The sequence below is a fragment of the Lampris incognitus genome, chromosome 12 (assembly GCF_029633865.1).
Source record: "Lampris incognitus isolate fLamInc1 chromosome 12, fLamInc1.hap2, whole genome shotgun sequence".
In the NCBI taxonomy this organism is placed as follows: Eukaryota; Metazoa; Chordata; class Actinopteri; order Lampriformes; family Lampridae; genus Lampris; species Lampris incognitus.
The window spans coordinates 50,526,560-50,548,922 of NC_079222.1; the positions used below are offsets into that span (position 1 = coordinate 50,526,560).

Below are 22,363 nucleotides of genomic sequence, written 5' to 3' on the forward strand. Positions count from 1 at the left end.
TGACTGTATGAGTATGAGGTACTGACTGTGTAAGTATCAGGTACTGACTGTAGAAGTATGAGGTACTGACTGTAGAAGTATCAGGTACTGACTGTAGAAGTATCAGGTACTGACTGTAGAAGTATGAGATACTGACTGTATAAGTATCAGGTACTGACTGTAGAAGTATGAGATACTGACTGTAGAAGTATGAGGTACTGACTGTAGAAGTATGAGGTACTGACTGTAGAAGTATCAGATACTGACTGTATAAGTATCAGGTACTGACTGTAGAAGTATGAGATACTGACTGTATAAGTATCAGGTACTGACTGTATGAGTATGAGGTACTGACTGTGTAAGTATCAGGTACTGACTGTAGAAGTATGAGGTACTGACTGTAGAAGTATCAGGTACTGACTGTAGAAGTATGAGATACTGACTGTATAAGTATCAGGTACTGACTGTAGAAGTATGAGATACTGACTGTAGAAGTATGAGGTACTGACTGTAGAAGTATGAGGTACTGACTGTAGAAGTATCAGATACTGACTGTATAAGTATCAGGTACTGACTGTAGAAGTATGAGATACTGACTGTAGAAGTATGAGGTACTGACTGTAGAAGTATGAGGTACTGACTGTAGAAGTATGAGGTACTGACTGTATGAGTACGAGGTACTGACTGTATAAGTATGAGGTACTGACTGTAGAAGTATGAGATACTGACTGTAGAAGTATGAGGTACTGACTGTAGAAGTATGAGGTACTGACTGTAGAAGTATGAGATACTGACTGTAGAAGTATGAGATACTGACTGTAGAAGTATGAGATACTGACTGTAGAAGTATCAGGTACTGATTGTAGAAGTATGAGATACTGACTGTATAAGTATCAGGTACTGACTGTATGAGTATGAGGTACTGACTGTGTAAGTATCAGGTACTGACTGTAGAAGTATGAGGTACTGACTGTAGAAGTATCAGGTACTGACTGTAGAAGTATCAGGTACTGACTGTAGAAGTATGAGATACTGACTGTATAAGTATCAGGTACTGACTGTAGAAGTATGAGATACTGACTGTAGAAGTATGAGGTACTGACTGTAGAAGTATGAGGTACTGACTGTAGAAGTATCAGATACTGACTGTATAAGTATCAGGTACTGACTGTAGATGTATGAGATACTGACTGTAGAAGTATGAGGTACTGACTGTAGAAGTATGAGATACTGACTGTAGAAGTATGAGGTACTGACTGTATGAGTACGAGGTACTGACTGTATAAGTATGAGGTACTGACTGTAGAAGTATGAGATACTGACTGTAGAAGTATGAGGTACTGACTGTATAAGTATGAGGTACTGACTGTATAAGTATCAGGTACTGACTGTATAAGTATGAGGTACTGACTGTATAAGTATGAGGTACTGACTGTAGAAGTATGAGATACTGACTGTAGAAGTATGAGATACTGACTGTATAAGTATGAGATACTGACTGTAGAAGTATGAGGTACTGACTGTATAAGTATGAGATACTGACTGTATAAGTATGAGATACTGACTGTAGAAGTATGAGGCACTGACTGTATAAGTATGAGGTACTGACTGTATAAGTATGAGGTACTGATTGTATAAGTATGAGGTACTGACTGTATAAGTACGAGGTACTGACTGTAGAAGTATGAGGTACTGACTGTAGAAGTAGGAGGTACTGATTGTATAAGTATGAGGTACTGACTGTATAAGTATGAGGTACTGACTGTATAAGTACGAGGTACTGCCTACAGCTTGGGGTTGTGCAGCAGAGCTGCCGGTAGGAGTGTCAGCAGGTCTGATGACACAACAGAGACGACGTCGTGCTGATAAACCACAGATGTTGTTTCTGTGGTGTGAAACACAACACATGGGCTGATAAATGACTGTGCCTCATTCAGGGATGACCACGGTAACGTTAGCATGATAAACAGCAGGGCTATGGCTACGTACTGACACACACACACACACACACACACACACACACACACACACACACACACACACACACACACACACACACACACACACACACACACACACACACACACACACACACACACACACACACAGAACCTTTTACCAAGGACCATGAACGTGCTTCTAAACTGGAGACGGTGGGAAGATGGCGTCACGGATTCACCCAGCACCGTCCATGCAGTGTCTTTGTCCACATCTAAGTGTTGTCTTGGTTTGATGGCTGGGAGACCTTGGTCTGCCGCGTCCTGCAGGTCCAGGGACCACGGCCCTGACCGGAGCTGCGCCCGAAGAGGAAACACCGCGTGTGTCGCCTAGCCGTGACTGTGTCGTCAGTGTCGTTGTGTGTAGAGCGGGGAGGTGTGTCGAAGGTGTCTGGCTGGGAGAGCTGGTTCTGATTCTGATTCTGTGAAGCTCGGGCAGACTCTGTGTTTCCAGCACGGACACAGAGAGTCTGACATCAGCTGCTCATGGCCTGACTCGTCTTAAAAAAGACGGGGGGGGGGGGGAGTGAGAGAGAGAGAGAGAGAGAGAGAGAGAGAGAGAGAGAGAGAGAGAGAGAGAGAGAGAGAGAGAGAGAGAGAGAGAGAGAGAGAGAGAGAGAGAGAGAGAGAGAGAGAGAGAGAGAGAGAGAGAGAGAGAGAGAGAGAGAGAGAGAGAGAGAGAGAGAGAGCAGCGGTGGTCAAGCGAGCTAGAGAGTGAATGAAGAGAGGGAGCGGCGGCAGTGAGAGCAGGGCAGTGAATGAGAGAAACACAACGTTATCTGCTTGTTTCACGGTGATTGTGTTCTGAAGCACAAAGAAACCCACCCACACCTCTGCCACCGCTCCGTTTTTCTATCCAGATACCGGTGCAGGGAACAGGACAGGGGGAGGGGTGCACTGGCGAGAAGAGGAAGGAGAGTCGGTAGGAGCCAGACGGAATATGTATACGAGGCAGCCTGTCCAGGGGGTCTCCCCGCCGGCCGCCCAATGACTGCTGGGATAGGCTGCAGCATCCCCGCCACCCTGAGAGCAGGAGAAGCGGTTCGGTAATGGATGGACAGTGGAATGGTGAGGATGCAAGGAGTAGAGGTGATGAAGGTGGATGAGTTTAAATACTTGGGGTCAACTGTCCAAAGTAACGGGGAGTGCAGGAGAGAGGTGGAGAAGAGAGTGCAGGCAGGGTGGAGTGGGTGGAGAAGAGTGTCAGGAGTGATTTGTGACAGAAGGGTACCAGCAAGAGTTAAAGGGAAGGTTTACAAGATGGTTGTGAGACCAGCTATGTTATATGGTTTGGAGACAGTGGCACTGATGAAAAGACAGGAGGAGGAGCTGGAGGTGGCAGAGGTGAAGATGATAAGATTTTCACTGGGAGTGATGAAGAAGGACAGGATTAGGAAGGAGTATATTAGAGGGACAGCTCAGGTTGGACGGTTTGGAGACAAAGCAGGAGAGACAAGATGGAGATGGTTTGGACATGTGTGGAGGAGAGATGCTGGGTATATTGGGAGAAGGATGCTGAATATGGAGCTGCCAGGGAAGAGGAGAAGAGGAAGGCCAAAGAGGAGGTTTATGGATGTGTATGGACATATGTATGTAACAGAAAAATGCTAAAATGGACAGAACCCTCCATTGAGGAGTAGTACTAGTGGCTCGACCTCGGTAAGCACCATTAACACTGTTTACTGTGTTACTGCTCTTCGTTGGCTGTCTTCTCCTCACTACACGCTGTATTTATTCGCCTTGTGTGTTCTGTTAAGTGTTTGTGCATTTAAATGTTGCCACAGCAACACAACAATCGGCCCTCTGGGGACAAATACAACCTACTTCACTTGATTCTCCGTAAAAGCATTAACCAACAACATGTCACAAGTTGTATTATTAGCACACCCCACAGTTCACAGTGTACTTGTACTACTAAAAGCACTTTTAAAATACAAACTTGCAAGAGTACTAGACGAACTCCCCTTCCCACAGACGGCCATTAGCAGAGAACGGAGAGCGCAGGCTGCTGATGACGTCATCTCAGGTCAGGCGGTTTCCTGTAGTTGGTGAAGTCTTTCAAACCACTCCAGACTGATGATGGGTGCTTGGCAGAAAACCTGTTCTTCATCTTTTCAGAGTAGTGTAGGTAGGGTATAAATGGAAACGGATGATCCGCTGTGGCGACCCCTAGCGGGAGGAGCCGAGAGTACTGGTAGATATGCAGGGTTTGAATACGTGTTGGGGTCTATATCTGTGACTGGTCATCTGCAGTTTACAAAAGCTGGAATGATGACGATCAAGCTTTACATGATCAGGTTCTCCTTAATGCTCCTCCCAGACAACTGTGCTGCTGAGACAGACAGGACAAAAACCTGTGATGCTGAGACAGACAAGACAAACAACTGTGATGCTGAGACAGACAAGACAAACAACTGTGCTGCTGGGACAGACAGGACAAACAACTGTGGTGTTGAGACAGACAGGACAAACAACTGTGGTGTTGAGACAGACAAGACAAACAACTGTGATGCTGAGACAGACAAGACAAACAACTGTGATGCTGAGACAGACAAGACAAACAACTGTGATGCTGAGACAGACAAGACAAACAACTGTGCTGCTGGGACAGACAGGACAAACAACTGTGGTGTTGAGACAGACAGGACAAACAACTGTGCTGCTGAGACAGACAGGACAAACAACTGTGATGCTGAGACAGACAAGACAAACAACTGTGATGCTGAGACAGACAGGACAAACAACTGTGATGTTGAGACAGACAGGACAAACAACTGTGCTGTTGAGACAGACAGGACAAACAACTGTGCTGTTGAGACAGACAGGACAAACAACTGTGCTGTTGAGACAGACAGGACAAACAACTGTGCTGCTGAGACAGACAGGACAAACAACTGTGCTGTTGAGACAGACAGGACAAACAACTGTGCTGCTGAGACAGACAGGACAAACAACTGTGCTGTTGAGACAGACAGGACAAACAACTGTGTTGTTGAGACAGACAGGACAAACAACTGTGCTGCTGAGACAGACAGGACAAACAACTGTGATGCTGAGACAGACAGGACAAACAACTGTGCTGTTGGGACAGACAGGACAAACAACTGTGCTGTTGGGACAGACAGGACAAACAACTGTGCTGCTGAGACAGACAAGACAAACAACTGTGCTGCTGAGACAGACAGGACAAACAACTGTGATGCTGAGACAGACAGGACAAACAACTGTGGTGTTGAGACAGACAGGACAAACAACTGTGCTGTTGGGACAGACAGGACAAACAACTGTGCTGCTGAGACAGACAAGACAAACAACTGTGCTGCTGAGACAGACAAGACAAACAACTGTGATGCTGAGACAGACAGGACAAACAACTGTGCTGCTGAGACAGACAGGACAAACAACTGTGCTGTTGAGACAGACAGGACAAACAACTGTGATGCTGAGACAGACAGGACAAACAACTGTGCTGTTGGGACAGACAGGACAAACAACTGTGCTGTTGGGACAGACAGGACAAACAACTGTGCTGCTGAGACAGACAAGACAAACAACTGTGCTGCTGAGACAGACAGGACAAACAACTGTGATGCTGAGACAGACAGGACAAACAACTGTGGTGTTGAGACAGACAGGACAAACAACTGTGCTGTTGGGACAGACAGGACAAACAACTGTGCTGCTGAGACAGACAAGACAAACAACTGTGCTGCTGAGACAGACAAGACAAACAACTGTGATGCTGAGACAGACAGGACAAACAACTGTGCTGCTGAGACAGACAGGACAAACAACTGTGCTGTTGAGACAGACAGGACAAACAACTGTGCTGTTGGGACAGACAAGACAAACAACTGTGCTGCTGAGACAGACAGGACAAACAACTGTGATGCTGAGACAGACAAGACAAACAACTGTGCTGCTGAGACAGACAGGACAAACAACTGTGCTGTTGGGACAGACAGGACAAACAACTGTGTTGTTGAGACAGACAGGACAAACAACTGTGCTGCTGAGACAGACAAGACAAACAACTGTGCTGCTGAGACAGACAGGACAAACAACTGTGCTGCTGAGACAGACAGGACAACTGGGCTTTTGAGACAGACAGGACAAACACAGAAATAGTTTACGGGTGATTCTTCAATTTGGGGCATTTTTGGCTTTAGAAATTTTGATAAAATAAAAAACAAATTTCTTTAAAGTCTTTTTTTTTACTTTTTCAAAAGCTCTATTAAGTGGTCTGGGACAAATATCGTAGCACAGCTTTGATCGTCCTACGAAGTAAGTTTGACATCATGATGCTTTTTTCTAAGTTGTGACAGCAAACTGTGATGTAATGACACGTGATGGTAATGACAGTTTTTACTTTTTGGAGAAAAAGTTGGCTAAGTCTTAGACTTGCTAAGCTAACTTCAGGGGTTTATGGGGCCCTAAGCAGAATTTGATTTGGGCCCCTCACCCCCCCCCCTACGCTAAACCCACCTCCCACCAAAGACAATATCATGTCCATGCTGGATCGTTACCATACCGTTGTCATGACTCACTACTGTGCTGGAGAGTCTTAAAATAAACCAGCAGACATGCATTTACTGAACAAGCTAACTAGTCTAATTGCTTCTGAGCTGTGCAAAAGTGCAGAACAGTAACAACGGAATAAATGATTTTCTTACATAAAATGCAAATGCAAAAACAGACAATATTCAATGAATTAAAAGAAACTTAAATAATGACATACAATGAACAGAGGAACTTCTAACATCTAACAACATAACAATAAAGATTAAAGAATATGTAGATGAATAAAACTTTTTGGAAAACTGTTGTAACGTGCACGGGTAAATAGACTTGCTAGCCCTTGGCTAACAGGTCGGACCCTTTAGTCGACTGGTTACCATAGTCGCGTCCTGGCTGCGGCGGTTCCCGAGCTGCCCCCCGAATTCGCCACATTGGTGTCAGAAGTGGGACGGTGAGACCGTGAGGCCATCGGAAGCGCGTGCGCCCAGAGACGTGAGGGAGTTGATATGCTGAAGTAGTGTAACGTGCACGGATAAATAGACTCGCTAGGCCTTGGCTAACGGGTCGGACCCTTTAGTCCAGTGTTTCTCAACCCAGTCCTCAAGGAACCCCTATCCTGCAGATTTTCATTGTAACCCTGCATAGGTAGCTCTGCTTGTACTTACTCACAGCACTTAATTATGCAAGGTGTGCAAACTCTGACATTCACTGCTGAATTACTACAAACAGGTACCTATTCAGGGTTGCAAAGAAAATCTGCAGGATAGGGCTTCCTTGAGGACTGGGTTGAGAAACACTGCTTTAGTCGATTAACGTAGTCGCCCATGCTGTGGGAGACCCGGGTTCGCATCCCGGCTGCGGCGGGTCACTCATGTGTTCCCGTGCCTGCTTAACGTGGTGGTGTTGTAATGTTGCTACGGTACAGCAAATAAAAGAGGAAGACCAAGATGCACCTTGATCCTTGTATAATTCAGTTATCCTGCAGATACACGGCAGGTTTTGGGGACGAGGATGGGATCTTCCTCTTTATTTTGATGTGCAGCGGCTTGCTCCCGTCTGGGCCGGTAATGTTGGAACGATGCTAGCAGCTTAGCAGCTAGCATACACGATGGCCCAGTATAGTCCAGATACAGGACTGCAGTTCCACCAAACGGCGGAAACCTTCGACCATGATGAAGAAAGGCCTCTGCAGCTCTTGTCTGCTAGCCAAACTGAGCAAGACAGGAGAAGAGCCGTGTTTTTGTCCGTGGTTGGAGGGAAGACTTTGGCCTTGCTAAAGGACTTGATATCCCCGGAACAGTCAGTGAAGTGGCTTCTGGAACCTTGCTACAGTTCCTAAGAGGAAGGTATTGGTGGAAAGGTTTGCTTTTAGAAGCCGTCGACAACAGTCTGGAGAGACTTTTGCTGATTACACTGTTTGAGGCGGGCGAAGGCCCGGTCGGTCCGCCTGGTGGGTCCAGCGGAACGGGGAGCAGCTATTGTTGGTGGATGAACCTGCGATCGAAGTTAGCAAAGCCCAGGAATTGCTTTACCTGCCTTACCGACTTGGGCTGGGGCCACTCCGCCACGGCTCGCACCTTCTCTGGACCCATTGACATACCGGGGGGGGGGGGAAGGATGGAGCCCAGGAAGGAGACCGTGGCGGCGTGGAGCTGGCTCCATGTTGTTTTTTTCGGGCTGGGCCTGACTGGGCCCCATAGGCCAAGGCCTGGCCACCAGACGCTCGCCGGCGAGCTCCCCTCCCAGGTCTGGCTCCAGGAGGGGGCCCCGGTTTCCCTTTTCCGGGCGAAGTGCTGTAACTCTGCTGGTGTAAATCCCCTGGGACCAATTTGCCTTGGGAGACCCTACCAGGGGCTGTTGCCCCGGACAACACAGCTCCCAGGATCACCGGGACACACAAACCCCTCCGCCACGTTGAGGTGACGACTAATACTAATCTAATAGTGTAATACTGTAATACTGTGGTACTGTAATATTGTAATACCGTGATAATGTGATACTGTGATACTGTAATACTGTGATACAGTGATACTGTAATACTGTAATACTGTGATACCGTGATACTGTAATACTGTGGTACTGTAATATTATAATAATGTAATACAGTAATACTGTGATACTGTAATACCGTGATACTGTTATACTGTAATACTGTGATACAGTGATACTGTAATACTGTAATACAGTGATACTGTAATACTGTGACGCTGTGATACTGTGATACTGTGATACTGTAATACCGTGATACTGTGATACTGTGATACTATAATACTGTGATACTGTAACGCTGTGATACTGTGATACTGTAATACCGTGATACTGTGATACTTTGATACTGTAATACTGTGATACTGTGATACTGTAATACCGTGATACTGTTATACTGTAATACTGTGATACAGTGATACTGTGATACTGCAATACTGTGATACAGTGATACTGTAATACTGTGATGCTGTGATACTGTAATACTGTAATACCGTGATACTATGATACTTTGATATTGTAATACTGTGATACTGTGATACTGTATTACTGTGGCGCTGTGATACTGTAATGCTGTGTAATACTGTAATACCTTGATACTGTTATACTTTGATACTGTAATACAGTGATACTGTGATACCGTGATACTGTGATACTGTAATACTGTGATACAGTGATACTGTAATACTATAATACTGTGATACTGTATTACTGTGACGCTGTGATACTGCGATACTGTAATACTGTAATACTGCGATACTGTGATACTGTAATACTATAATACTGTGATACTGTATTACTGTGACGCTGTGATACTGTAATACTGTAATACTGTGATACAGTGATACTCAGATACTGTAATACTATAATATTGTGATACTGTAACGCTGTGATACTGTGATACTGTAATACCGTGATACTGTAATACCGTGATACTGTGATACTGTAATACTGTGATACTGTGATACTGTAATACCGTGATACTGTAACGCTGAGATACTGCGATACTGTAATACTATATAATACTGTGATACTGTAATACTATAATACTGTGATACTGTAATACTATAATACTGTGATACTGTAATACTGTGGGACTGTTTGAAGAGAGGGCGTGATCACATTAGTGTTGAGAGAGCGGGTCGCTCTTTAGTCCACATTCCAGATCAGTGGGTGGCGGTAATGCGCCCGAAAGCTGTTTATCAACTGCCAATAAAATCTATGGAAGAAGAAAAAGAAGAAGCAAAACAAAGCAGAAGAAGAAGACAAAACAAGCAGAAGACGATGCTGCCGTTGCTGACGTCACATCGTGAAAAACAAATACGGAACGTTCGGTGTTGACATCTGCTTTGCTTTGTTTACCAGATGCGGTCAAGACTACTTATTTAAGATACCCCGAAGCTCTGTCGTTCTGCCCCAGGGTGAGATATTGCTTATACATGGTAAGATATTACATATTTACTAACTCAACACAAAGCCAAGACGCCAGCTCGTATTTCCACTGAGCTAGCGTCTGGTCGTATGCCATGCTAACTTGAAGTTGGCACTTCATGAGAGTATTGCTCAACTCCTGTCTGATCACCTCCCTGTTTTCTCCAGAGGCACCCCTGAAGAGGGTTTCTCCCAGAGGTACCCCTGAAGAGGGTTTTTCTCCCAGAGGTACCCCTGAAGAGGGTTTTTCTCCAGAGGTACCCCTGAAGAGGGTTTTGCAGCTGCAGTTTGCTGATAGCAGCAGGAGAGCACCGCAGCCATGGCTCAGCAGAGAGGAGTCAACAGTCTGCAGTTCAACCAGGATCAGAGTACGTTTATGATGTTAACCAGCAGTAAACCGGCCTGGGAGGCTGCTCATGCGGTCTTGGTGTCCAGAAACGCTGCTTATCACGATGTACCCCACCCCATTCCTCTGTCCCTTGCTTAACACGGTGTACCCCCCCACCCCATTCCTCTGTCCCTTGCTTAACACGATGTACGCCCCACCCCATTCCTCTGTCCCTTGCTTAACACGATGTACCCCCCCACCCCCATTCCTCTGTCCCTTGCTTAACACGATGTACACCCTCACCCCATTCCTCTGTCCCTTCCTTAACATGATGTACCCCCCCCACCCCATTCCTCTGTCCCTTGCTTAACACGATGTACCCCCCCACCCCATTCCTCTGTCCCTTGCTTAACACGGTGTACCCCCCCACCCCATTCCTCTGTCCCTTGCTTAACACGGTGTACCCCCCACCCCATTCCTCTGTCCCTTGCTTAACACGATGTACCCCCCCACCCCATTCCTCTGTCCCTTGCTTGACACGGTGTACCCCCCCACCCCATTCCTCTGTCCCTTGCTTAACACGATGTACCCTCCCCCCCCATTCCTCTGCCCCTTGCTTAACACAATGTACCCCCCCACCTCATTCCTCTGTCCCTTGCTTAACACGATGTGACCCCCACCCCATTCCTCTGTCCCTTGCTTAACATGGTGTACCCCCTCACCCCATTCCTCTGTCCCTTGCTTAACACGATGTACCCTCCCCCCCATTCCTCTGCCCCTTGTTGTTTTTGCTTTTCACAATCCTTAGGTTGTTTCTGTTGTGCCATGGAGACAGGGGTGAGAATTTATAACGCGGAGCCCCTGATGGAGAAAGGACACCTAGGTGAGTGGAATTAAACTCTTGCTGTCAGAACTGTTAATTAGTATGCAAAATTCACAAATGATATTTGGTGTAAATGTCTCCGCTTGCAGACCATGAACAGGTAGGTAGTGTGGCCCTGTGCTCCATGCTGCATAGATCCAACTTACTGGCTGTAGTTGGAGGAGGAGTCAATCCTAAATTCTCCGAAATATCCGGTGAGTTGTTTAATCAACCCATCTTCTTTTATTTCTCCTTCTTTGCTGTTCTTTCATTACACTCTTGAATACCTCTTAAGAGTCACTGTCTCATTTCAGTGCTTATCTGGGATGATGCTCGGGAGGCGCGGGACCCTAAGGACAAGCTGGTACTGGAGTTTACTTTTACCAAGCCTGTTCTAGCTGTGTGTATGAGGCATGACAAGTAAGAAGTGCCTTGTTCTCTCCTCGCTTTCTAGATCTGTTGGCGCGCTAATATGGAAATAATAATTCTTATTTTTTGTTTTTTTCCTGTCAGGATCATCATTGTTTTGAAAAAAAGGATTTATGTATATAGTTTTCCCGACAATCCCGTCAAACTATTTGAGTTTGAAACTAGAGAAAACCCCAAAGGTAGGGGGGAGGGGGCTTTCTATCTTTTAAGTGTTTTCATACTATGGACCATAGTTGAGCATTTTCAATAGATGCCTATTGAACTTTTTCCACCAGGACTGTGTGATTTGTGTCCTAGTCTGGAAAAACAGCTTCTGGTCTTCCCAGGTCATAAATGTGGCAGTCTGCAGCTGGTTGTAAGTTTACACGTTGAAATACCATAAAGCTGCCTCTTGTGAAGTTAGTGTTTACATTACAGGTCATTTGAAATATTTTTTTGTCAAATTGTTTTCTTTAGGACTTGTCCAACACGAAACCGGGCACTTCGTCTGCCCCGTTCACCATCAACGCTCACCAGAGTGAGATCGCTTGTGTTGCGTTGAACCAGCCCGGCAGCGTGGCAGCGTCAGCCTCCCGCAAAGGAACACTCATCCGCCTGTTTGACACCACTACGAAGGACAAGCTGGTGGAGCTACGCAGGGGAACTGACCCGGCCACTCTGTACTGGTACACACTAAACATTTTACATTGTGTAGGTTATGGCCGGCAAGTCAAAAGTCATAGAAAGCAATAAAATGTGTACTTCCCTAGAGCTGGACTCTCATATTCCTTTGTTTTTTACTCCTAGCATCAACTTCAGCCATGACTCGTCCTTCCTGTGTGCCTCCAGTGACAAGGGCACAGTACACATTTTTGCACTGAAAGACACCAAACTCAACCGCCGCTCTGCGTAAGATTGTCCTCTTTGTTTTTTGTTTTTAATTAAAAGAATAGAAATACCGCCCCCCCCCCCCCCCCACACACACAAGACTCTTTTCAGGATGCTTTTGATGAATCTGTTTCGCTACTCACAAAATCCTTTTCCTTATCTCCCAAAGGTTGGCTCGTGTCGGGAAAGTGGGCCCGGTTATTGGTCAGTATGTGGACAGCCAGTGGTCGTTGGCCAGCTTCACCGTACCGGCTGAGTGTGCCTGTATTTGTGCGTTTGGAAAGAACACATCCAAGAATGTCAACTCCGTCATCGGTAAGAGGAAGTCATCAGTCTCAAATGATGCAAAGGGTTTTTTAATACGAATATTTCCAGGCTGTAGTCAGTGTTTTGTAACCATCGGAACCAAGCAAATGAGGGGGTTTACTGGGTTCTCTGTGCGGTGTAGGGTGTAAGGTAATGGATAATTGCGTAGCGGCTTCTCATCTGTATGACCTACTCATTAAGGATGAATGTTCTATAATACTTCATCATTCTGCAAAGCAATTCCAGCTTGTGCATTGTACAGTGGTACTTTTGAGGCAATGTATAGTTGATTGTACAGGTGATTTGAATGTGTGCTTGGCTGGCGGGTTGTGTAGACAGTCAGCTGAGCTGATCTGTTTTATTGAAGAGCACAACGGCCCAGCTTGCAGGGAATGGTCATCATCTGAATTGTAAGCAGTGTACAATACATGAACTGCTGCTAAGAAAACAGCACACTTCGTTAGAATATACATGAGGGGGCGTCCGGGTAGCGTAGCGGTCTATTCGGTTGCCTACCAACACGGGGATCGCCGGTTCAAATCCCCGTGTTACCTCCAGCTTGGTCGGGCATACCTACAGACATAGTTGGCCGTGTCTGTGGGTGGGAAGATGGAAGTGTCCTGGTCGCTGCACTAGCATCTCCTCTGGTCGGTTGGGGCGCCTGTTCCGGGGGGAGGGGGAACTGGGGGGAATTGTGTGATCCTCACGCGTGCTACGTCCCCCTGGTGAAACTCCTCACTGTCAGGTGAAAAGAAGCGGCTGGTGACGCCACATGTATGGGAGGAGACATGTGGTAGTCTGCAGCCCTCCCCGGATCAGCAGAGGGGGTGGAGCAGCAACCAGGATGGCTCAGAGAGCGGAGTGATTGGCCCAGTACAATTGGGGAGGGGAAAAGGGGGGTGGGTCCAATAAAAAAGAAGACTGCATGAGTATGTGTAGTTATCATATCATAGAAATCATATATAAATATATATATGTATAATGACTGCTGGGATAGGCTCCAGCATCCTCGCGACCCCGAGAGCAGGATAAGCGGTATGGATAATGGATAGATGGATATTTATATATATATATATATATATATATATATATATATATATATATATATATATATATATATAGCGGTTTTTTTCCGAAACCGTCAATGGTGTTGTAAGTGCTCAACTAATGAGGAGCGTCCGCTTTGATATTTTGTTGATATATATATATATATATATATATATATATATGTGTGTGTGTGTGTGTGTGTGCGTATATATATGTATATATATGTATATATGTGTGTGTGTGTGTGTGTGTGTGTGTGTGTGTGTGTGTGTGTGTGTGTGTGTGTGTGTGTGTATATACAGTGCATCCGGAAAGTATTCACACCCCTTCACTTCCCCCACATTGTGTTATGTTACAGCCTTATTCCAAAATGGATTAAATTCCTTTTTTCTCATCAATCTACACACAATACCCCATAATGACAAAGTGAAAAAGGTTTTGTAGAAATTTTTGCAAATTTATTGAAAATAAAAAACAAATATTGCATGTACATAAGTATTCACACCCTTTGCTATGACACTCAAAATTGAGCTCAGGTTCATCCTGTTTCCACTGATCATCCTTGAGATGTTTCTACATCTTGATTGGAGTCCACCTGTAGTACATTCAATTGATTGGACCTGATTTGGAAAGGCACACACCTGTCTATATAAGGTCCCACTGTTGACAGGGCATGTCAGAGCAGAAACCAAGCCATGAAGTCAAAGGAATTGTCTGTGGGCCTCCGAGACAGGATTGTATCGAGGCACAGATCTGGGGAAGGGTACAAAAACATTTCTACAGGTTTGAAGGTCCTGAAGAGCACAGTGGTCTCCATCATTCGTAAATGGAGGAAGTTTGGATCCACCAGGACTCTTCCTAGAGCTGGCCGCCCAGCCAAACTGAGCAATCAGGAGAGAAGGGCCTTGGTCAGGGAGGTGACCAAGAACCCGATGGTCACTCTGACAGAGCTCCAGCGTTCCTCTGTGGAGATGGGAGAACCTTCCAGAAGGACAACCATCTCTGCAGCACTCCACCAATCAGGCCTTTATGGTAGAGTGGCCAGACAGAAGCCTCTGCTCAGTAAAAGGCACATGACAGCCCGCTTGGAGTTTGCCAGAAAGCACCTAAAGGACTCTCAGACCATGAGAAACATCTCTGGTGTGATGAAACCAAGATTGAACTCTTTGGCCTGAATGCCAAACGTCCCGTCTGGAGGAAACAGGCACCTCTCACCACCTTGCTAATACCATCCCTACAGTGAAGCATGGTGGTGGCAGCATCATGCTGTGGGATGTTCTTCAGCAGCAGGAACTGGGAGACTAGTCAGGATCGAGGGAAAGATGAATGGAGCAAAGTACAGAGAGATCCTTGATGAAAACCTGCTCCAGAGCGCTCAGGACCTCAGACTGGGGCGAAGGTTTACCTTTCAACACGACAACGACCCTAAGCACACAGCCAAGACAACGAAGGAGTGGCTTCGGCACAAGTCTGTGAATGTCCTTGCGTGGCCCAGCCAGAGCCCAGACTTGAACCCCATTGAACATCTCTGGAAAGACCTGAAAATAGCTGTGCAGCGACGCTCCCCATCTAACCTTACAGAGCTGGAGAGGATCTGCAGAGAAGAATGGGAGGAATACCCCAAATATAGGTGTGCCAAGCTTGTAGCTTCATACCCAAGAAGACTTGAGGCTGTAATCGCTGCCAAGGGTGCCTCAACCAAGTACTGAGTAAAGGGTGTGAATACTTATGTACATGCAATATTTCAGTTTTTTATTTCTAATAAATTTGCAAAAATTTCTACAAAACCTTTTTCGCTTTGTCATTATGGGGTATTGTGTGTAGATTGATGAGGGAAAAAAGGAATTTAATCCATTTTGGAATAAGGCTGTAACATAACACAATGTGGGGATAGTGAAGGGGTGTGACTACTTTCCGGATGCACTGTATTTATCCATCTTCTCTGTTCTTAACCTGGTTCTCCCTTTGGTCATTATCCGAGTCATGAAAGTGAGTTGTGTTGCATTAGGCTGAAACTATAGATGCTCCCACCACCGAGCTGCGGTGGGAGTTATGAAATCTCCCTCTCTGGAAAAACAAAGTTGATTTATGTATGCAGTAATAACTCATAAGATTTTTTTTTTTTACCCTGGTATTTATTCACTTTTTTTTTTTTTTTTAATTTTTCCTCTTTCTAGCCATCTGTGTGGACGGAACCTTCCATAAGTACGTGTTCACCCCTGACGGGAACTGTAACCGAGAGGCCTTCGACGTGTACTTGGACATATGTGACGACGATGACTTCTGAGACCAGGCAGTGAACTGGTAGAAGCTGTGAGGGGGAGGAGGCCTGTCAGCGCTGATGTAGGAAACTGGAAGAGGTGCTGATTGTTGCACTACGATGAAGAGGGACGATGAAGAGGGACTCTTCATGCAGACTGCAAATTGTTGTGTACAAACACAGGCGCTTAGGCTGGGACCTGTTTTGTAAGATGTTGTGTGTTTGTAATCACTGTAATCTATATAGCACTCTTGACATAAATACAATTTTCTATTAGACTACATCTATGTGCCCTCTTAATTCTGAGTAATGATGTGTAAAATCTCTTTGAATACACACTAATGTTCCACAGTCTACAGTTACTGTCAAGTTCAGAGTGTCGAGCTCAGTGTACAGTCACTTCTTAAAGGAAATGTTAGCACACCAGTTCTGTTACCACATCACTGTCATGTCTTACTCAGGGGGCACCTTAAAGCGGCCACACGGTGGCGCAGTGGTTAGCACAGTCGCCTCACAGCAAGAAGGTCCTGGGTTCAAGCCCAGGGGTCGTGCTCTCTGTGGACTTGCATGTTCTCCTCGTGTCTGTGTGGGTTTCCTCCGGGGGCTCCGGTTTCCTCCCACAGTCCAAACACATGTAGGTCAGGTGACTCAAAGACATGTAGGTCAGGTGACTCAAAGACAGGTCAGGTGACTCAAAGACAGGTCAGGGGACTCAAAGACATGTAATTCAGGTGACTCAAAGACATGTAGGTCAGGGGACTCGAAGACATGTAGGTCAGGTGACTCAAAGACATGTAGGTCAGGTGGCTCAAAGACGTAGGTCAGGGGACTCGAAGACATGTAGGTCAGGTGACTCAAAGACGTAGGTCAGGGGACTCGAAGACATGTAGGTCAGGTGACTCAAAGACATGTAGGTCAGGTGACTCAAAGACATGTAGGTCAGATGTAGGTCAGGTAACTCAAAGACATGTAGGTCAGGTGGCTCAAAGACGTAGGTCAGGGGACTTGAAGACATGTAGGTCAGGTGACTCAAAGACGTAGGTCAGGTGACTCAAAGACATGTAGGTCAGGTGACTCAAAGACGTAGGTCAGGTGACTCAAAGACATGTAGGTCAGGTGACTCAAAGACGTAGGTAAGGGGACTCGAAGACATGTAGGTCAGGTGACTCAAAGACATGTAGGTCAGGTAACTCAAAGACGTAGGCCAGGTGAATCGGCCGTACTAAATTGTCCCTAGGTGTCTGTGTGTGTGTGCCGGCCCTGCGATGGACTGGCGGTCTGTCCAGGTGTCTCCCTGCCTGCTGCCCAGTGACTGCTGGGATAGGCTCCAGCCTCCCGCGGCCCTGAGAGCAGGGTAAGCAGTTTGGATCATGGATGGATGGAACTTTAAAGCGACGTTGTGTAATTTTTCTGTTAATTTCACAAACGAGACGTGATCGTTTCTTTGTGCACATGAAATGATGCTCATTGTGTAGTATGAAAAAATGATGCTGGGACCGGGTTCTGGATGTTTTCTTCTTCAGCAATGGACCATTTTTATCATGCTGCAGCCTGCAGCCTCTACCACCTACACACCACTACTGAAGAAACACACAAAAACACATAAACCCTGCTATTATTATTACTATCCATTTACTGATCATCCTTCCTGTTGACTGTAAAAAAAAGGGGAAAATGTTTAATGCATGATTTATACAGTCTGAATGGTAACTGAATGTTGCATTCAGTGGAGAGATTGATTTTATAACCTTGCAGTCAGTAATATAACAGTCAGCCTACAGTAATAGGCTCTAGTCCTCTAAGCAGTCTGTAGCTATACCAGGTTCTCTGCTCCCCTCTTCGGGTAGTCTATGGGCTATAGTAAAGGCAAACAATTCATTACATCACGTTTATCATGGCAGAATTGAATATGACCGAAACAGAGAATCCTGCCCCACAGTCAGAGCTAGAGAATCAGATAAATAGACTACAGCTTAAAATTAGTAAGCTACAAGAGGCTCTCAACGAAACGCTAGAGACTATCGAGATAGAACACTTAGAGAAGGAAATTCAAACTGAGGAAGAAACACTAAGTAGCCTCCAAAGTCAACTTGAAGAACAAAATGGGGATAGCCTCCGACGCTCGACTCGAGTGAAGATCTCGACTCCTAAAATGCTTGAACTGCAACAAGAGGAGGTGAGGAAGAAGGAGAGAAAGCTCCCCTCAGCGTACGAAAAATGGAAGAGTCGAGCTCGTGAGTCAAGAGAGCGGCTAAAGAAAGACCTCAAGGAAACTGAGCTGGCATCTCTGCTTGATACTTTGGAGAAGGATAAAGAGGCTGTGTTGAACACCTATAATGACATACGAGGTCACTTCACACCCTCAGCCAAAATGAGAAGCAGTGTTGATGCATGTGAGGCAGCTACAACAGAGATTAAGAAAATCGCCTACGAGAGGATTGTAGACATCGATTTAGATTTTGATGCAGAACAAGCACAACGACGTCTCAAGGAGCTACTCAAGGGCGGCTATGCGCGCTCAATCTATGGATCCACTGTCTCAAGAGTGTCAAAGTCAGTCCACAGCCACGAAGGCAGCACTTTAACAGTCAAACGTGTGGACGCGGCAGCAGAGCTTGCAGCAAAGGAAGCGGAGTTCGAAGGGTTGCTTGAAGAAGATAAGCAAAGGGAGAAGATACAACGTTTGGAGGAGCAACAAAGGACACTAGAGGAGCAACGAAGGACGCTAGAGGAGCAACAAAGGTGGCAGCTTGAAGTTGAAAAACGCACTCTTGAACGTCTACAGGCAGAAAAGGGCTTAAGGGCTGCACGGGCCAGACTTCAAGTCTATAACCAGGGAACATCACAGGGCGGCAGTGCCCACTCTAATGATCCTGAAAGAAATCTTCAACCAAACCCTCAATATAACGGCATCGTCACCTGACGTAAACGTGTCGTCCCTCGCCCGGGCCCTCCAAGATAGTATAGCCCTGAATAGACTTCCAGTGCCAGAGCCATCGGTATTTAATGGCGACCCCATTCCGTTCATTGAGTGGAGAACTTCATTCATGTCACTCATTGACTCAAAGGCCATCTCCTCAGCAGACAAGCTTTACTACTTGAGGAAATATGTAGGCGGCCCAGCTCGTAAGACACTGGAAGGGACCTTCTACAGAAACGACGGCGAGTCTTACAAGGACGCATGGAGCAAACTGAATCACTGGTACGGACAGGCCTTCGTCATACAGAGAGCCTTCAGAGACAGGCTCACAAAGTGGCCAAAAATCCAACCAAGGGGTGCAGAGGGACTTAGAGACTTTTCCGAATTCTTGAACGCCTGCCAAGACGCAATGTCTCATGTGAAGAGCCTCGAAATATTGAATGACTGTGAAGAGAACATGAAGCTGGTCCACAAACTGCCAGACTGGGCAGCATTTCGATGGAACAGGAAGGCTATGGAAGCCTTGGACAGGAATCAAGAATTCCCCAGCTTCAAGGACTTCACCACCTTCATGGCAAAGGAGGCAGCGATCGCATGCAATCCGATCACCTCACCTTATGCCTTACGCAACTCCGAGTCTAGCACAGCGAAACCGAATAACAGAGACCCTAAGAGGAACAAGGCGAGTGTTCTGAGTACGCAAACTGAAACGGACAGTGACAAGCAAAAGCCAGCCAGCGGAAAGAAAAAAAAACCCCTGTGCGTTCTGCCAAGACAGTCAACACAGGCTACATGCATGTCCCAAGTTCATCGCCAAGAGTCTGGAGGAGAGAAGAGAATTCGTGAAAGAGAACAAGCTCTGCTATGGCTGCACCAAACCCGGCCATAGTGCGAAGGACTGTCGACATAGACATACCTGCAACACCTGCAAAGGCAAACACCCCACCTGTCTTCACAATGACAACCACGTGAAAAGGGAACCGTCTGCAGCTCGGGAAAACACTCCCCCAAGCAACGCTAATGAATCAGAAGCTGCCGCGACTGCAATGTCACATGCCGTCACGACTGGACAGTCTACCAACACATCGATGATTGTGCCCGTATGGGTGTCGTCCAAGAACAACTCAGGAACAGAAAAACTTGTCTACGCCCTGCTGGATACACAGAGTGACACCACATTCGTCGACCAAGAAGTGAGCAGGGCTCTAAAGGCAGAGTACTGTCCAGTGAAACTGAAGTTAACGACAATGATAGGACGTGACACTATCGTGAAAAGCCAACGAGTCTCGGGGCTTCGTGTGCGCGGTTACAGATCTTCCCTCCACATCGACCTTCCTCCTGCCTATGCTAAGGACGGTATACTGGTGAACAGCGCCCACATCCCTACAAGTGAAACAGCCAGACAATGGAATCATCTCTCCGCAGTCATAGACGAGATTCCACCGCTGCAAGATTGTGATATTGGTCTTTCAATAGGATACAACTGTGCGAGGGCAATGGCACCAAGAGACGTAATAGCAGGAGGAAATGAAGAGCCTTACGCAATCCGAACCGACCTTGGATGGAGCATCGTGGGTTGCTCTTCACCGTGCCTTGACACTCCAAGCGTGGCGAGACAGTGTTTCCGGGTAGCTGTGAAGGAGCTCCCGCCAGTCACCCCTGCAGATGCTATTCGCATTCTGGAGTCCGACTTCAAAAATGCCAAGGAGGATGAAAAGACGGTGTCCCAGGAAGATATCTTGTTCCTGGACAAACTCAAAAACGGCATCCAGAAAAACAGTCAAGGTTACTACGAAGTGCCCTTACCTTTTAAGGAGAGACCCAACCTACCTGACAACAAACAGCTTGCCATCGTTCGTCTCAGCTATCTGAAGAGGAAGCTGTCAAAGGATGAAAGATACAAAGAACAGTACATCAAGTTCATGGAGGATGTCATAGAAAAGGGTGACGCAGAGGAAGTACATGATAATGAGAAGGAAGGAGAAAAATGGTACATACCTCATCATGGTGTCTACCACGCCAAGAAGCCAGACAAACTGCGCGTGGTATTCGACTGCTCTGCCAAATACAAGGGAACCAGTCTAAACGATCATCTGCTCACCAGACCCGACTTGATGAACAATCTCAATGGTGTTCTCCTTCGCTTCCGACTGCATTCTACTGCGTTGATGTGCGACATAGAAAAGATGTTTCACCAATTCCACGTGAGCGAGACGGATCAGGATTACCTGCGCTTCCTGTGGTGGAAGAAAGGAGATCTCAGCACGCAACCTCAAGAGTACCGAATGAGGGTGCATATCTTCGGTGCTGCCTCATCGCCTGGTTGCGCAAACTACGGCTTGAAGTACCTGGCTACTGAGAACAGAGACCTATACCCCCTAGGTTCACAGTTCATTCTGAGAGACTTTTATGTCGATGACGGTGTCGCAAGTATGGACAGTACAGAGAAGGCTATTCAGCTCGCTCGAGAAGCCAGAGAACTTTGTGCCCTGGGTGGCCTTAGACTCCACAAATTTGTGTCCAACGACAGAGCTGTAATAGAAAGCATACCGTCATCTGAACGTGCATCAGAAATCTGAAGGTTCCGCAACCTCCATGGAGACCACCTGATTGTCACTTTCACTGGCGGTCGGAACCGTTGGATCCTCAAGTGCGGCATCAATCGCAGCCTCATCATTGATCTGGTCATCAGTTTCTTCTACAATGGTATCAAGTGTGCCAGATGTATCTGGGATGCCATCTCCATTCCTGTCATTGAGGAAGCAGTATTTGTAGTTTTGTGTCTCTGAGTAAGACTCAGTGTATCCTAGCCGGTGTAACTTGTCGATCATCCATTTTGACCCAAATCTATGATCAAGTTGTATGGCAAACTGCTGCATCTTTTCGTGGGCTTGGTCAAGCATCATCACACCATGCTCGAGTTCTGTGTCTAGCCATTCGCATAGGTTTTGGAGTATAGTACACACATGAGAGTCAGACAACTTATGACAACTATGAGCCAGCTAACAAGTATTGTTAAGCTAGTAATGACAACTTTTAGTGGAAGTTAACATTTACGTTAGCCGATCATATTACTTACTGTTAGCTAGCTAACAAGAACAAGCAAAGTTATACCTTTTATGTAACAAATGAGAATCATCAGTGTTGTGCAGAGAAACATTTCAGCTTGTTAGAAAAATGGTTGAGAATACGTACGTATCAGGTGTTGAGAGCAGTATATTCAGTCAGCCCGTGATCAATAGAGAAAAAGGATGTAAATGGCTTCAGCATGCCGGGTGCCCTCTACGGCATGGGGGGGGGGGGTGATGAGTCGGAAAGTGGATGTGAATATTTTTCTACCAGGGTCTTGGTGAAAAATAAATGCTTGCAATCAACTTAGAATCATGACAAATTCCTAGTTTGACCCCTCAAATGTAAGTTAAGTCCAATTTAA

At 46.2% G+C, this 22,363-nt stretch overlaps 2 protein-coding genes across 3 annotated transcripts in view; both read left to right on the forward strand.

Moving 5' to 3' along the window:
• Window positions 1-7,602: 7,602 nt before the first annotated feature.
• The window catches only part of LOC130121645 (inactive carboxypeptidase-like protein X2), a 152,977-nt gene continuing 138,216 nt past the window's right edge, over window positions 7,603-22,363 (forward strand). The window contains exons 1-2 of the mRNA XM_056290483.1: window positions 7,603-7,793; window positions 8,319-8,323. Of these exons, the coding sequence (XP_056146458.1) occupies window positions 7,603-7,793; window positions 8,319-8,323 (196 nt within the window). The remainder of the gene's footprint in view (window positions 7,794-8,318; window positions 8,324-22,363) is intronic.
• Window positions 9,773-16,293, forward strand: wdr45 (WD repeat domain 45). Of its 2 annotated transcripts, XM_056291099.1 has the most exons (12): window positions 9,773-9,922; window positions 10,080-10,109; window positions 10,140-10,279; window positions 11,048-11,122; window positions 11,212-11,316; window positions 11,416-11,521; window positions 11,615-11,709; window positions 11,806-11,885; window positions 11,987-12,195; window positions 12,317-12,418; window positions 12,567-12,712; window positions 15,928-16,293. In XM_056291099.1, the coding sequence occupies exons 3-12, from the start codon at window positions 10,231-10,233 to the stop codon at window positions 16,035-16,037; spliced, it is 1,077 nt and encodes a 358-aa protein (XP_056147074.1). In that variant the 5' UTR covers window positions 9,773-9,922; window positions 10,080-10,109; window positions 10,140-10,230; the 3' UTR covers window positions 16,038-16,293. The 2 variants fall into 2 exon arrangements, with proteins under 2 accessions (XP_056147074.1, XP_056147073.1); XM_056291098.1 differs by having other exon boundaries at window positions 10,080-10,279.

Bases quoted from the DNA above. Each gene is read 5' to 3' on its own strand.
- wdr45 (XM_056291098.1), top strand. From the start codon at position 10,231: ATGGCTCAGCAGAGAGGAGTCAACAGTCTGCAGTTCAACCAGGATCAG. The intron at 10,280-11,047 runs GTACGTTTATGA...CACAATCCTTAG, and splicing joins GCAGTTCAACCAGGATCAGA to GTTGTTTCTGTTGTGCCATG. The intron at 11,123-11,211 runs GTGAGTGGAATT...CTCCGCTTGCAG, and splicing joins GATGGAGAAAGGACACCTAG to ACCATGAACAGGTAGGTAGT.